The sequence below is a fragment of the Hemibagrus wyckioides genome, linkage group LG18 (genome assembly GCF_019097595.1).
Source record: "Hemibagrus wyckioides isolate EC202008001 linkage group LG18, SWU_Hwy_1.0, whole genome shotgun sequence".
Lineage (NCBI taxonomy): Eukaryota > Metazoa > Chordata > Actinopteri > Siluriformes > Bagridae > Hemibagrus > Hemibagrus wyckioides.
In genome coordinates, this window is record NC_080727.1 from 23,717,368 (window position 1) to 23,734,823 (window position 17,456).

The 17,456-nt window shown below is 39.4% G+C and overlaps 1 protein-coding gene across 6 annotated transcripts in view; it reads left to right on the forward strand.

Annotated features, from left to right (window-relative positions):
- Positions 1-17,456, forward strand: part of arhgap32b (Rho GTPase activating protein 32b) — a 111,702-nt gene that overhangs the window by 83,016 nt on the left and 11,230 nt on the right. For 3 of the 6 annotated variants that reach the window (XM_058416142.1, XM_058416143.1, XM_058416146.1), the window contains 7 exons: positions 985-1,077; positions 1,267-1,389; positions 1,544-1,621; positions 4,859-4,940; positions 7,537-7,587; positions 8,535-8,609; positions 17,171-17,320. In XM_058416142.1, the coding sequence (XP_058272125.1) occupies positions 985-1,077; positions 1,267-1,389; positions 1,544-1,621; positions 4,859-4,940; positions 7,537-7,587; positions 8,535-8,609; positions 17,171-17,320 (652 nt within the window). Of the gene's footprint in view, positions 1-984; positions 1,078-1,266; positions 1,390-1,543; positions 1,622-4,858; positions 4,941-7,536; positions 7,588-8,534; positions 8,610-12,477; positions 13,150-17,170; positions 17,321-17,456 lie in introns of those variants that run through there. The other 3 variants (XM_058416144.1, XM_058416145.1, XM_058416147.1) reach the window with 3 other exon arrangements.

Consider the following 17,456-nt stretch of genomic DNA (forward strand, 5'->3'; position numbering starts at 1 on the left):
AATTGTCTGCTCTATTAATGAGGAAAAGCTCCACCTCACCACTCTTTGCCATATGACTCAGTGTAAGAGCAATGTAGAATAATAATTGAACCAAATTTATCATTTAGAGTGCAGCTGCAGCTTTTAGAGCCACAATTATACTGAAGCCATTCCCATTCCAACCACTCTCTCTCTCTCTCTCTCTCTCTCTCTCTCTCTCTCTCTCTCTCCAACATGTATAAATGCTCACAAAACACCAACACATTGTTAAACCCCAAATAAACACATGTGGAGCTAATTATTATTTTGTTTTTAAAAGAATGAACAGGAAGTGGGAAACAACGTGTGCTCGGTATTTACATTGCCAGTCTGAGAACCTCTCATTAAACAGAGAGGATCATCCTATGCAAGTATCGTGAAAGATCAAACCTACTTATCTCGTGTTTTTGGCTTGTGCGTCCATTCACCTGTGATAATCATTACTGCTGTATCTCAAGATCAAGTGGTTGGATGTTTGTAGGTTTTATCTGAATTAGCATTGTAAACGGCAGAGGAAATGATTACTGTACACTTTGGAACTGTTCCCAACAGGGTCCGGGTCAGGACACGTGCCACAGACATGTCTGAAATCTATTTTTTTTCCCAATAGTGTCCTTCATGCGTGAAGTATATTGTAAGGGTTTTAGGCATATTAATCTGGCACAAGAAGGACAAGACTTGGTGGTGGTGGTGGTGAGGGTGGTGAGGGTATTCCCATCTATTGTTGTTAGCATCGAATTTGGCTTCTTTTTGGTAAGAAATCAATAACAGAATATGTTTCTCCCGACACAAAAATAGTAAGAAAAGCAAGAAGTTACAAAGGTTTGAAAGAATGTCACTAGAATGTACTCTGAGGTTTTTTTTTTGCTGATATCAGATTATTTTGTACATGTAACTAACCTGTAATAATTGAAGTGAATGAAATAGCAAGAGATTTTAATGTTTCCATTTTTTCTCACCCAACAGGCAGTTTCCCAGATGCTGATGGCTTACCTTTCCCGTCTCTCAGCAATTGCTGATAACAAGATAAACTGTGGGCCAGTTCTTACATGGATGGAGGTATTACCCTGACACTATCTCACTGCCCTGCTCGTATCAGTGGAAGAGTTAGACCCGCTGCACAGTGTTAAGTGGGCACTATCAGGGAAATCTTAAGGATTTATTACCTTTCACTTAAAGAGCCTCAAATACTGCAGCAAGGCCGACTTCTACATTTCCAGTGGGCTGACATATCCTGTTTTTCTTCAGGTTGACAACAAAGGGAATCGTCTGCTGGTACACGAAGAGTCCTCCATCAATGTCCCAGCCATCGCTGCTGCCCACGTCATTAAGCGATACATCGCCCAGGCGGCCGACGAGCTGTCATTTGAGGTGAAGCTTATTCAAATGTAATGAAGCGGAAATGAAAACCTGTCTAAAGATATGATTGTCCAGACCACTCGAATTCTTTAAAGGCTATCCTAATATCTTGTACAGGGGAGGAGCGCTGGTTCTGACATAAGCGCCTCTTGTTCATCTCTTTCAGGTCGGGGACATTGTGTCAGTGATTGACATGCCTCCTAAAGAGGACACTACCTGGTGGAGAGGGAAGCATGGGTTCCAGGTGTGTTCTTTACAGATACAATTACACAAGTGTGACATCAGGAATACAGGATTTTACCTTTATTATCTGGTCAACACCTGATTGGAGTATTGTTGGTGTATGAACATGCCTCAGTGTTAATTATTAATGGTTTAGTCTCATCTATTATATCTGCTCTTGAACTTTTAGCATTTTTATGGCAGATATGATACTACAGGGGATAGGAAGGTTATTTCAGTGTTAAGATAGCAAGATTCTATAGTCACACCAGGAAAATAAAAATGAATGCAGTGGAAGTGATAGCATAAACATAGGCCTTGAATCGTATTGCATAATATTTTATACATATTAATTATTCTAATGAATTACTTACAGACAGAAAATGCTCAGTCTGATTGACTGGTCTGTTTATCTTTAAATTGAAACACCTTTTTGGTCAAAATATATAATTAACATTACAAATGCTATGTCTCTGTGTTGGATTGTATCCATAATTATTTAAGATAATCTTATTAAGTAAAAAAAACAAAAAAAAAAACAGAAAATCCTCTGATTGGAGTGAGTATAAGCAGAGCATAGAGGAGTGGAGCAGAGAGTGACTTCCTTTATGATGTGTTTAGATCACTCAGCGTCGCTCGCTCAAGCTTAGATTGCACTATGTGTTGCGGTTTGAGAAATAAGCAGTAGGTCTGACTTTATGGCGTTCAAACATTGTTTTAATGAAGGTGCACACTTTCAATTAATAAAATTAATCACAAATATCTTAATTAATAGCATTAATACAGTAATCGAGCCATTTATCCAAGTAACGTATTAAAAACAGAAACAAATATTCTACAGAGGGATTTCATGTCCGAGCGGGATTACAGCAGACTTTGTTTTAGCAGTGATCGTGAGCGGTACATGAGCGGAGCGTACGCTTGAGTGAGTGAGCCGAATGGAGCAGAATATTATTTGGAGTGTCACACCGCTCCGCTCTGCTCACATGCTCAGAATAGAAATGAGATAACTGCTTCCAAAATGTATGATATTATAACACAAATATATGGTCAGCTACTTGTTTTCTTTTATATAAGGGCATTTTTTATTTCTTGGAATTGTACTATACGTTATGGTGTAGTGGACAATCTTTTTTTGACAGCTTTCTGGCCGTTAGTCAGCATCTGTCTGCAGAGGATGAGCCTTAAAGCTACACCGGCTGTCACACACAGGGTTTAAAGAGGACACACACAGATACACATAAGGAGTAGGGTGATGCTAGGACTAATGCTGGGGTTAGATAAGGGACTGTCTCTTGGAGAAGGTGGGCACTAATCCTGTAATTGCGATGCAGAAGTGCAAAAAGCTCCACATAATTCCTTCTCTTGTGTAACTGCAGTGAATATAATCAGGATAGATTGTAACTGTTCATTTTCCTGAACTTTGGATCCTCCCCTGTGACATTTATCTAAGTCTGTGGTGGGCAGGTCAGTAGGGACAGAAGGAGGTTCAGCGTGTTGATGTGGTCAGAACATGCAGTAAGAGTGAATTCACTGATTTTTTTTCCTAGTGCTTTACAGTGAAAATGAAAATAGTGCTGTAATTCCTGGAGTGAATTCATTCTTCACTGAAGTACCGAGGTTATTAGATGAAGTAGAGCCCAGATATGAAACTTTAGTCATCTGGACTGATTTTAATGGTGTAATCATAATGTTTAAAGCCTTTGTCAACATTGCGTCAAATGTTCAAACAAATCCCAGTGGATATTAAAGATCTGTCATTTGCTAAAATTTTACTATTGGTAGTTTAAAGAAATGTACAGATTGGTGACAGATTAAAGGAGAAAATGGTGGCTTGTTTTGTTGCTGGCATGGTTTAGAGCCCCGTATAAATTCTTTTGCAAGAATCGTGTTCCCCCAGTACAATTCCAGAGACTTCTGCAGTCGATGCCAAGACACACTGAAACTGTTTTGGCAGCTTGTGGTGGCTCAGCACCTCACTAACACACGTTGTGTTGTTTTACTGTATTCTCACTCATCTCTATGTCTCTATCTATGATTTCGATATAACTGAAAGCTACTGAAATACTGACAAAGATCTCTTGACTGTAACATAAACAGCTCATGGAAAGTGCTAGAGAAGTGGTTAGGAGTGACAGGGAAGTTCCCACAGTGCTTTTGTTTTTGTTTATTATGAGTCATGGACATTGAGTGGTGTGGTTTGCACATATTTATAGAGACACACCATGCTTGTGGAATGTTTTCAGATTTTAGGTGAACTCCACCGCAGCTTCACTGGGCGTATCTGCTTTAATTAAGCCACACTAATCAGCAGAGCATGGATCTGCACCCATGTCAAAACTGTACTTCAAACCGGATCAGATTTCCAGACACACGTCTGTTCAGTAATGTTACCAGGCAATGTAGGGACTGCACAGGAAAAACACAGAACAAGCTCCATGCCTTCTGATGCTCATACAATATTAGGTGACTCTTGTAGAGAGTGTTGAGTTTGATCGTTAGTAAACTTCTTGTGCATGACATGTATTTAGGCTAATCCTGTGCTAAGATAACAGTAACTTACATAAAGCTACCAGAAGTGTGGCTCACTTTGAAGACCTTTTGAACATCGTCTCCATTTTGCCCATGACTTGGTTTTGGTGAAGAATTTTCTGGCAACCACCTTTTCCATAGAATATGAAGATGTTAGTTTGGACAGGAGAGATATTACCTGGGGTTATTTTTCCTCATTATCATTTTACAGAAGGTAGAATATTTTGTAATCTGTGTCCAGATACACACATGCAGTCCTTACAAAAAAAAATCCCAGAGACACTCCAGTAATAATTCCTTTGTACCGTGTACCGATTTGATACTGGACCATTTTACCGGGGGTTGGGGGGGTGACATTTGTTTTTGGGTCATTTTAGCATTGGTTAGCAATTTTTCAAAATAAAATACATATAATTTTAAGTTTTATATATATAAAATGATAAGTTTATTGTACCAAATGATCCATGATCCGGTACCGGTCCACAGCCCTGACTTAAGAGACGTAAGTGTAGAAATCTTAACCCCGTCTGAATAGTACGAAAAGTCAAAGTTGAAATCCTTTAAAAGCTAAGCCTAATTATTTTGTTTTGTATGAGCATTTGTTTAGTATTATTTGTCACTTTGGTGTGATGACACTTCTGTTCTTTTCAGAGATGCCGAATGTGCGATGCTAATGCCTGTGTGTTTCCCTCCGTCACAATCAGTTTTTTCTTTCCCCTCTCTTTAGGTTGGCTTCTTTCCCAGTGAGTGCGTGGAGCTGATTAATGACAAGGTCCCTCAGTCTGTCACCAATTCAGTGCCAAAACCAGGTACCAATATATATACAAGCAAACACAGATGCAGAATATCACATATCAGCCCTTATTTACCCTGTGATTCTCCTCACCTGCACAGAACGCATGTGAAATCAGATTAGAAGCAGAAGAAGTAGAATGTCAGTCACGTGTGTGTGTGATTTCAAGCTTACGCTCCATGAAAATCCCGTTTACGCAGGACGCGTGTATGATGTTAAAGCAGGTGGGTTGTGTGTTTGTGGTGGATGGGAGCGAGGAGACGTGAGGTGACGTGTTGGAGCAGGCGTGTGTGAGTGACCGGGAGCAGATGCTGATTGGAAACACTGGATAACATCTGAATGCGTGGAGCAGACACTAAACACTTCCTCGTGTTACCGTACAGTCTTTAATTGAAGAAAAACATATATTTGTTTTAATGCAGGGGGAATATTTTGCGCTTCCTTCGACAGTTGTGTCAGCTTTGGTTTTGAAACCGTTGACAAACTGAGTGGGAGAGATGTGAAATCTTTGGAGCGTACGGTCCATCTGCTGCGCACGTGTTAATATGGGCTCAGCCCAAGCTGTCGCTACCATCTACAGTGTGTTTTCCCAGCAGTCGTTTTACATGCGATGGTTTGGATCTCATGCTTTTACACTTTTGTACAGTTGTTTCTATTCAGTTTAATAGAGAATGGCCTCCCAGATGGCTCAGCATGAATGGGTTCACTGGATTGTCAGGAGATCGCAACCTTAACTCCGACTGACCCTGTGTTACTGTCTCATACTTTGCCACATAAAGTGACGCTGCTCAGCCATGCGGGTTCGTGAGCTCACGTGTATACTTATACCTACTGTGTATATCTATTGCAAATTGATATTCATCACATTCACATGATGCTGCTCTTCCCAGATCATACCTGATTTTGTATTTGGAACATTAGTGGAACAAAATAGTGAAGATTGTTCTAATAGGATGTTCAAATTAAAATTAGAGCCATGTTGTTCAGTTGCTGGATGTTCCCTCAGGCCAAGAGAACTTTCACAAATTCAAGTCTATCGATTTCCAAAACAGATCGATTTAATTGCTGGAACGAAGAGAGATGGCTGGCGAAACACGCTACTTTTATTAAATAGTGTACACTTTATAGTGCCATTGATGCACGACACAAACCATCTCAGGGTCTAACAAACTTTAAAAACCAGGGTTTAATACTCCTACAGGGTTGAATACTCAGATGAGGAAAATCTTTGTTTACTTTCTGGTTTTTAGCAAACCAGCTAGCTAGCTTACATCACGCCAAGCCTTACATCACCACACACACTTCACCTTCCTTTTTTCGTTCTGAATCCTGCCTAGCGTGTGTTTGACAGAGTTCATGATTTCTGTAAGCTTTCACTGGCTCTGTATCAACAAGGCTATAATGATTGACCTGATTGAGTCAGGTAAGAGTATTAGGGAAAAACACATGCTGAAAAGAATCAATAAAGACAGGTTTTGTACACGTCTTATTTGTTTGCTTTCTGGGACGCTCAAGCAGCATGCACAGTCATATTGTACTGGCAGCTTTACATTTAACAATATTTTAGGAACAGCATTGCACAGTAAATTTGTTATAGTTTGTCTCATTGAAATGGAAATAAAGTGCATGTAGAGTCGTGGTTAAAGACCTGCTCTCCTTCAACAACGCTAAATCACGCTGTGTACACTCAAGTTTGTGGATATCTTTGTTCGTCTGTCTTCAGTCACTGATGATGTTTTTCTAATGATGTTTAATTTGTTATCTTCCTCTTCTGCATCGCACTGCACTGACTTTGCCACCGGTTGATCATGATAATGGAGGTCACCGTAATAACAGTGATCCTTAACCCCAACGCCACCTCCTGAAAAAACACCCCTCAGAAAGCACTCATCGATATTTTTAACATTTTCAACTGAAGGAAAATATACTTTATAAAATATTTTATTTCACATGAAAATGACCGTAATGCCAGAAAGCTTGGGCCTCTGAAACACCAGTTTTGATCTCATGGGCACTTTAAGTAAAACATCTCCGCGGCCAAACACTACAAATTCCAAGCAAATAAATGTCATGAATAATGGAAGTGTGAGACGGAGGGTTTCAAACACTAGTGCTTATCGGGTGAGTAATGAAATTTGTCATGTTTAGAGTGGTCACAGATCACACTCAGACAACTTTACATCATGCTTTGGGCTGCCTGCTCTGCCAAGTCCTCTGGAGAGCTTTCTGACAGCGCAGACCCTTCACTTCACTTCTGTCCACTTCTTTGTGCCTCACATCACTTATTACAGTTGTGACTATTTACCATGCTAGCTTTTGGACAGAAAACACATCTATACATTCTCTTCAGGAAACAATGTCAGCGCAGGGACATAATGCCACAGTATTTTATACACAAATGAGAAAACAGCTAAATCATGATCGCAAAGGTCAACTCGGTTCATCCTGAGGATGGACCACGCTGCATGATTTCTGCTTTTTACTTTCCTGCTTGCATGATTGTTGATGTCTTTGTGGATGTGATCTGTGTTGATGATTTGCTTGAGTGTGTTGTAATCTCCTGTGCATGTGTAATGATGTATCCCTGTGCCTCCCTCTGCCGTCCCCCTCAGCGTCCCCCTGCTCTGCTCTGCGGCCGGCCTCCTGGAGTCTCTTCCCACCCTGTGCGTGCTGGTATTCTCCCCCAACGCTCACTGATATACACTATACATAACCAATACTCTCTCTCTCTCTCTCTCTCTCTCTCTCTCACTCTCATGTGAAAATGATTTACTTTATTGAGTGTTTACATGTGCAGAGATTTTCACTAAGCCCTATGATTTTGGATAAGCTGTGTACATTACACCCCAAACATGAGCACTTGAAAACGAGCCAAGTAACACATGAACAAAAATCTACATACATGCTTTATTTAATCCATGCCACCATAATAATTTGGGAGCTGTTCGGATTCAGGAAGTGAAGGTTATTTGGATGCTCATCTTTTTTTCTTATTTCTTTTTAAATTTGTGACACTAGCTTCTTCTTCAGGGTTTTTTCTTCTTCTGCCGGTCAAGTGCTCAGCTTGCCTTATGATGAATGTGGAATAAGGGGAATTAGTTGGGTCATGAAAAAACTATAAACAGGTCACTTTTGTAGAAAACAAAAAATTTGAAAATTTTATGAATTGTATAGAGATTTCATTTACATTAGCCTCTTCTGAATTACTCAGTTCCAATTTGTACTTAAAGCTTATTCTTTACAATGAAACTCTAATTCAAATTATAAACAAAATACTAGGCTGCATGTAAACATAGCTGATCATGCTCTATCATTATAATCAATATAATTAGCCACCATCTTTTTGAAGCTCTCTAACACTAAGCTCTCTCCAGAATAGTAATGTGTTTTTGTTTAAAGCTATTTTATTGCTCCAGCTTGTTTATTATCAGGCTCTCTGAAGCACTGTAAAACATTGCCTAATAGACAGGGAATGCAGAAGGAAATGTTTTCCCTTCTTCTTTCCCTTCTTGCAAAGTGACAACTGGCAAGTTAAGAAGAGGGCAAAGGCAGCTGTTGTTCCCGTGATTCTCTAACAGGCTCGACCGCTTCTCTCTTCTCCCGCATGCAGATTTGGAGATGGAGAGTGTAAAGCAGGACAGTGCATTGGCACCCGACCCATTAAACCCCTACAGACTGAGCTCAGGTAGACCAAACCGTTCCTCTGTGTTCTTAATCACCGACTAACCTCCAGATTCACCACCGTGTCTCTCCACCTGTCGCTGCCTCACTCTTAATGATCGATTCTTCATGAATACTGGCACTCCTGGTGTGTGTGTCTAAATCGACTCCTCACTGCTCTTCACTGTGTAGTGTTTATAGGAATACTTATCATTTAACAACGTACCTTCCTCCGATTTTAACTTCCTCCTTATCTTCAACCTGTTCTCTTTAATACACTTGCTTTCATATTTCTAATTTTTTGCAGTGTGTGTTTTTAAAAAGTCTGTGCTTTGCATTTTTTTAAATGTTTTTTGATGTAAAGTCAACCATTAAGATCTGTCATCGTTCACTCCGCTTACTTCTGATAATTATATCTGTTGTTACAGCACTGCTTTTTACACTTTGCCCCCAGAGCAGTTATCGGCCAGCTTTAACTGTTTTCACGTCCACAAATCTAATATACTCAGCCCTGTTAAAGCAGGGCTATAAAATCCTTCCAGCTTTGTTCTTGGACAATATGAACTACGGTGTCTTTACAGTGACCGCAGTCCCACATTCTTCTCGGCTATACCCTGTGGTGTTTAAAACGGACTTTTCTTCAGCACCCCAGCAGGTGAAGAGAGTTCAGGCCATCCCATGTCTGCCTGTGAAGCCTGTGTGCTGTGAAGCCTGTGAAGCACTGGCATATTACAGATCGTTCATTTATTTACTTAAGGCTTATGTCTTGTGTTAATGATTAAACAAATGGTTTTCTTTGCCTGGTTAGAATGAACATATGGCAGATCTTAGAAAGAGGCTCATGTACAGAAACGGGCTTCGCTTAATTTCTTGTCGTGTTTTGCAAAATAATCTTAATACTGAAAATGGTATTTAAAATAAACAGTAGAGATAATGATTCAGGTTTCCACTCAACATCCTTAATATATTTCCAGTCAGTCTCCAGAGCTTATATAACCACATCCTACTTCCCAGGGGTAGAACTAAGAAATTTATATTATTCATAACCATCGATTTTCAACACAGAAGAGACAGGTGGTTGGTGACTGACATAAATCAGCTAATAGTTTTAAGAAGACTAGTACAGTTTTGGCAGGAAATAAACAGTGTGAGGAATAGTAAACGGTGGAAAAGAAAGCAAAGATGAAAATGTCAGAACTACACAGTTTGTTGACTCTCGGGGTTGTGAAGGTTCGAAAATAAGAGTCCATAAGAGTCTCCTCCTAAGAGTCCATCCTAAGGACCTCCTAAGAGTCCATTGAAAACCAAACTTCGGCCATGCACCCCATTGGAATGTTTGTTGAAATACCCTCTTACAGCATGAAAACATGCCAGTGGTTAATTAACAATCGTTCCCTTGGGCTACTCTTGATTCTGTTGGACCGGGACCAGGTCCAGGATGTTTTAATTGGCAAGCAGAATAAAACTATCAAAAATATGATATGTCTATAATGGCCATAAATTTATGCTGATGCATCGATTGCAACTCATCAGATAAGTTGGACTGCTGTGTTTTCGCAAGTAGAGCTTCCATTGTGGTCAGTTACCTTTTCCCACAAGGGGTTCTCTGGCTATTTGTTCAGAGAAGGTTTAAATAATTGTTCTTTTTGGGTTGCTGATGATTTTTAGAATTGTGTTTTGGCCCTACAAAGGCACTACATACATTTCACAAAGAGTGGCCATTAATTCTGAAATTGCCCATAAAACACACAAACACACTCCAAAGAGTTTAGTTTGGAACCTCATTTAGAATAAGTTTAGTCCTCAGTCATAGCAGGTGCTAATCCAGATGTAGTTTATCTCTCCCTGGATCTGTAACTTCCTGGTGGGGCACCAGTGTCTTCCTCTCACAAGAGCAAAGGGCAGCTGGCTCGGTTAACAAGCCAAGACAGCTGAGTTTATGAGACATGTAGTAATAACTGTCTTCTTTCTTTCTCTGAGGTATTGTCCATTTCCTGCCTGACCTGTCCCCAATGTGTATGTGAAGTAAAAGCTTACACTGTGTACAGACCTCCACTGTGAACATTTGGAATTGTGTGAATCGGAAAAAAGGATCAGAGACGCTAGTGTTGCATGCTGCATGCATATGTGTACACACACACACACTCTCTCACACACACACTCACTCGCGTTTTCTTTCTTTTTTCCTCCGCCTATCCCACACCACAGATGTTACTTTTAGTGATGTTTTTAAGCACACACGCTTCTCCTGTTGTCTGTTAATACTTACTAGTTAGCACAGGTTATTGGATGGTGTTCAATTCTGTTTAATATTTAAACTGTATTTAAATTGTACAGAAATTTTGTCCCTTCACTGCTGCTGTAAACACTATAAAACGTGTTTTAGTGCTTGAATTGTTTTTGCTTCAGTGCAGGAATTGTGTGTGTGTGTGCTGAAAAATCGTGTAAGCAGTTTCCACATATCCACCGCATCAACACTGTGATATTCCATTACAAGAAACATGTTAGGGTCTTGAACGAAAACCTTTTGACTTTGGATTGCTTTCGTTTCATCTATGTAGAATGCAGAAAACTAAGAATAATATCAGAATAGAAATCCAAATGCCTATACAGGTATTTTAAAAAGTCTTCTGTGTTTTTTCGATCTCAGTGTGGGGCAAATGTCTCCACAACATCTGGAAAAATCTGACTGTCTTGACCTTGAAGGGATATTTGGCTGGTCCAAAAAATGAAGGGACAAAAAAAGTTTTTGTTTATTAGGTCAAGGTTAGGATTAGGTGTAGGCATGACATTAATAACTCTGGAGCAAGAGAAAGACAAACATGTGTATTCGTGCATAGTGAGATGATGGAAGGAGCGGTAGTTACTATTCCACACATCTAATTATTTTTACTTTTATCACTTGTTTTTTTTATCGGTTATTTATACACTAAAGTTTTGGGACATCTGCCTTTACATGCACATGAATGTAATATGGAGTTGTCCCGCCCTTTGCAGCTATAACAGCTTCAACTCTTCTGGGAAGGCTTTCCACAAGGTTTAGGAGTGTGTTTATGGGGATTTTTGACCATTCCTCTAGAAGCACATTTGTGAGGTCAGACACTGATGTTGGACGAGAAGGTCTGGCTCACAGTCTCCACTCTAATTCATCCCAAAGGTGTTCTGTGGGGTTGAGGTCAGGACTCTGTGCAGGCCAGTCAAGTTCCTCCACACCAAACTCACTCATCCATGTCTTTATGGACCTTGCTTTGGTCACTGGTGGGCAGTCATGTTGGAACAGGAAGGGGTCATCCCCAAACTGTTCCCACAAAGAGCATGAAATTGTTCAAAATGTCTTGGTATGAAGCTGAAGCATTAAGAGTTCCTTTCACTGGAACTAAGGGGCCGAGCCCAACCCCTGAAAAACAACACCTGAACTCAATGATTTGGAGGGGTGTCCCAAAACTTTTGACAGTATATTGTATGTATTTTGCATGTAGCTTATTTGCATCAGTCCAGTTGTGTGTAAAGGTTTTCATCCCACTCCCCCATCTGAAGTTCAGAAACATTTCCATATCGCTGAGTAAAGCTGAGTTAGATGCAGATTTGCATTTAGTGACGCCCCCCCCACACACACACTAATTATAACCCCATTTACATAATGCCATTATCTTTGTCCTAATTCAACGGCTAGTATTATTTGCCTTAATTTATGGATTTATTTTTGATAGGTTTTTGTTTGTTTGTTTTCAGAATATTGATAAAAAGCAAATTAGCTTATTACAATTGGTGTGTAGTTAAAATAATTACATGAATCAAACTTGACAGTAATCTTCTCCAGTTTGATGATTTGAAGCTGAAATCAACTAAATAACTATATAGATGTTCATTAATGCATTTTTGTTTAATGCTTTGGTGAATGATTTATGAAAAAAATGTTCATAAATGAGATAAGCACACAGTTTCACTATTGTGATTTAAAGCTAGATATTAAAGAATCGGAAGAATCGGTTCTTCAGAATCGATTCACTCATTATCGCTCATTCACAATGCAAAGCAGTTCGACTCTTTATCAGCACAGAGTGGGTGTAATGAGTGTGTGTTCCGTGATGTGTGTAAAGAAGATAAATATTTCTCCCCACATGAAAATTATTATATTTTCCGCCGTGTTTAAACGTGTAGCTTTTATACACAGCCCCGCGGGCTGAAACCGCCGTGAGAACGACTCGGTTCACTTCACTCGCTCCGTATCGGTTACTGGTTTTGGTGGCTGAAAGCTGATCCGGGAGGCAGGACAACTGTGAAGGAAAATGTGAGAGGGGTAAAAGCTCACCGAGGGGAATTTTTCTCCCCCAAGACGCTCGCGCTGTGTGAGCTGAGTGAGGAGAAGTGAAGGGAGTGTGCGCGTGACGCGCTGACGGGTTTGAAATGAGCTCGTGCTGCCGACTGAAACTTAACTGAAGTTCAGGCTTCTCTCTCTCTCTCTCTCTCTCTCTCTCTCTCTCTCTCTCTCTCTCTCTCTCTCTCTCGGATTAAATGTCGTTTTACACGCAGAGCTAAGTCACAGTTCTCGATTTCCTCCTGAGGTAAGGATTTATTATTTTAGAGTCACGAATATTGAGTCTGCTAAATCTGGGCGGGTTTTAGAGGGGAGTTTAGCGACTTGCTAATGGTTTCTTGTCTGTAGTTAATGACTATTTATCGCGTTATGTTATTGAGATTATTAAACTGTTTTTGATTTATAATGACAACATCATGGCGTGTGTCCAATGTCTAAAAGTATTTCCTGGGAATGGCCGTGATGAAAAGAGAGAGAGAGAAATAGAGAGAGAGAGAGAGACAGACTTATTTGCCCTGAAGTACCATTTCTCATTAAAATGGTCATATTTACTGTTGGCTTATAAATATACACATATTACATGAGCATAAGTTATGTTCAGGTCATTTTGTACTGACCTCTGGTGAAACCGGTGAAATATCAATTGACTCTAATTACTTGTTTACAAAAAAAATACAAATAGATGATTTTCCTCCATCTCATTACCTACATGTCTTATTTTCACTCATAAACCAGCTACTAAACTCTACCTCTCCTTATTAGAATACATCAGCTGCATAAATTTAAAGATATTTAAAGTCTAAAATATCATTAAATGTGCAATTGTGGCCCCAAAGGTCCATTTAAGTACCTTAATATTTTATTATTATTATTTTTAAGAATAGTTTGGCTTAAAGACCCAGTATATTTCTTAGAAAGTGTAAGTGACTGGTGAATGTTGAGTTTTATTTATTTACTTTATGTATAATGTCTAATGGAGTTGAGGGACTGTACTGTCTTCATTTCTATATTTTCTGGACATTAAGTGCTCATAATTCTTCACATTGTGTTAAAACCAGATTTCTAACACAAGCCTTAATAACAATGTCTCTTTAATGCAGTGAATGTATATATATATATATATATATATTCTGTCTACTGTGGTCAGACTTTTCACAGCAGTTAACTGTGTCTTGGCTGAAGGACTATACTGCATTATAAATTAGATCATTTATTTATAAAGCAGTGTGACACTGAGTCACACCTTTGTTCTCCATTTAACCTTTGTATCCCATTTTTGTACTACAGCGTTGTACTATTTATTATTGTGTCCAAGTTGTCATATGTCTGTGTCTCATCAGCCAGGAATAGGTAGAGTCTGGGACAGAATCACACACACACACATTATAGCTATATCTATAGCTGCTCTGGTCCCTTAATGTACGTGTGTTTTGTCTTTTTTAGGTCGTCTGTGAAAGATCTGTGAATTCCGTATTTATGGCTCTGCTGGCTCTTAAAAAGTAGGACAGGAAATGCCTGGTTTGTTTTACATTCAAGTTTTTGATGAGCAAATTCTTTGCAGACCAGGTGTCTGGTTAAGTGTCAGAGTGGCTTTGGGATATTGCCATAACAGTAAAATAAAATACCAGCGATGATCCTGAGCACACATCTTCCTGTTTTGTCCGTTGAGGTTTTACGTAACGTCCTTAAAGGGAAAACTCTACCATTAAGCACATTCAGTGTGTTTATACCGAAATATTTCAGCGATTCTGGTGAATTCAAGCAGTATTTTTTGTTATTCTTGTGCAAAGCTAGTGGTTATCTGTCATGTTGATGTCACCAGTACAGTTAGAGTGGTGTTTAATTCAGAGATATAAAAACAGTAGATGAATCAGAAATCTCGTGTATAAGTACCGGAGACAGCGAGTAGCTAGACAAAAATACTGCTCTGAGTTACTGTGGAGACCCTACTGGGCTAGTTATGGACCTACAAGATGAGAAACGTGATAAATACGATGGAGCTGGAGAATATGATCATGACCGATGAAGTTTTGGAAGCTGATCTGTTCGAAATAAGTGTACAGTTGAGGAGGTGAGAGAGATGGACAGGCTAAAGAGATGAAGAACCAGATGCTAAATCTCACTGCACCAATATTCTAAAGTAGTCAGAGAGCATTGTGGGTATTGTAGGAAAGCCATCGACAAAAAAGTGCAAAGGAAGATTAAAGCCTAAAAGTAAAAAGATATCAACCTGGACTTTCATTACTAAATAAATCTTGGACACACTTGAAGGTCACATGTTTATATAAAGATTAATTCAGGATGGAATTTCCTTTCATATTAAGGTAGCCTTGTGGGAATTTCCTCTGAATTCCACCTGATTTTTCCTTGACTCTCTATAGATCATTTACTGTTAATAATGTAAAAATGATCTGTTATATTTATAGCTATTTTGTTGACTTTGTTCTCCCCATGTTGATTAATGACTAAGTGAATTTGTCTTCTCTACTCTTTTTAATGTACCTTTACTAAGGGTGCCAATAATTCTGGAGGTGACTGTGTTGTTGGTCTAAAATGATGTTGAGGTGTTCGGTGGTACTTAAGAGGAGATGGCATATAATGAGAATTGTCTGACTTCCTGTGTGTTGGTGTACCTCACCCTCAGTGGTGTGAATCCATCATATGTTAGCAGCATTCATCTCAGCAGTTCCTCCAGCTGTTCATGATCTCCCTTTTTTCCAGCAGCAGCTGATTTTTATGATTCAAACACCTTCCAGATCCGGACGGATTTTTGGATTGTCCATGGAGTGTTTTTCTGTATTCGAAAACGAAACAGAGCCGAGAAGGCCTTATAGACTGAAATTGTTGATTGAGCTCCAAAAAAACATCTGTGAATGTGAGAATAAGGACTTTTAGGACTTAGAACTCAAGTTTGTGTTGAGTTTGGTTCTAATTCAGAAAGATTGTTTGTATTTTCTGTGGTATTTCTTTGTTCATGATTCCCGCAGCCCTTTTTTCCCCTCTGTTTACTCAGTGTTTCTCATTTGTTTTATATGGCCCAGGCTGCAGGATTTAATATGCATGGCAATGACAGTCAGCACTTAATGTGAGTGAATGCTGTACAGAAGACTGACTCGAATGAAGACTTCACTGCTGCTTCAAGAGAAAAGCAAAGCTTTATTCACATATTAATGAGACTAATACCCAGAAAGTGCAGCTTGGTGGCCAAACCATGCACCATGTAGGTCATTTCATGATTGAGCCCCTGGGAGCACTTAGTAGTGCTGGAGTACTTGTTTGGAAGGATGTAGGATGTAGCAGAATGAGAGCTGCTGGCTCTTCCTGCTCATCTGGCACGATATGACCTTTACATCATGAATTCAGAGAGTGAGAAGTGGACCACTCCACCCAGTATTGCACTGCCAGTTGTACAATATCTAACTAAAGCCTAAACATTATGAAAGTGGAAGTATAAAGTCTCCACATTAGAGATATTTGGATCCACCATTAGCTGATTGCACTAATTTTGTTTGGTTTTGCTAGCAAGGTGGAAATAGAGGATTTGAGGATTATTCTTGACAGAACAACAAAGAATAGAGTCATGCTGTAATCTTTATTCGCTCTTACCACAAGCTTTTATAAATGTTTATTTTGGTCCTATAGTAGATTTATAATTTTGAAATACAGAATATTATTTTGTAATTATTAGCCATAAGGGAATAAATCTGCCATTTATATCAGAATTGGTGTTTTCAAGTTTAAATTTTAGATTTTTAGAAAATATTATTAGTGGTGACACCAAGTAAACTAAAGCTCATGTGATGCTGGTGGATTTGGGAACAGAATGCTCCATGGCTGAAATCTCCTGCAACACCAAAGACTTGCTAAAGACAGCAGGAGTTTGTGAAGTGGGCAGCAGGTTTCAGAGTAAACAGGGAGCAGTGTGTGACCCATTCATGTCTGTCCTGTTTGTTTCAAAATTAAGACTGTGTTATTGGATGTTTAGTAAATGTTTAAAATATTTTCTTTTTTCATCATACAGTGAGTTATATTAAAGCTAGCAGAGCAGGCTGTGGTGATATCTTGCTATCACATGAGAGAAAAATAGAACAATTAATGATAGAACAGTTGTTTCTATACCAAAGAAATATCATTTGTTGACTTGGTGCACCAGGATTTTGTAGTGCTTTATACAGTACATTTTGAGATGGCAAAAATCTTGCTAGTTGCTGGTTAATTATTTTGCTGTTGGTGTATAATAGTGTATATGGTCTCAAATTATCCTTCAGTATCCAAGAAGCACGGGAAGTTGATCACATTCCTGCGCACCTTCATGAAGTCCCGGCCCACAAAGCAGAAGCTGAAGCAGCGAGGGATCCTCAGAGAGAGGGTGTTCGGCTGTGACCTGGGAGAACACCTCCTCAACTCCGGCCATGATGGTGAGTCCTTTTTTCTTGCTCGTTCCTCGGGTTAAATAGAGGCCACAGTGTCCGCCTTATGAAAGCCTTGGCTGGTTTCCAGCTTTGGTTTGTAAACGCTGTCTGTGTGGCCTGAAGTCACGCTCAATGACCCCCA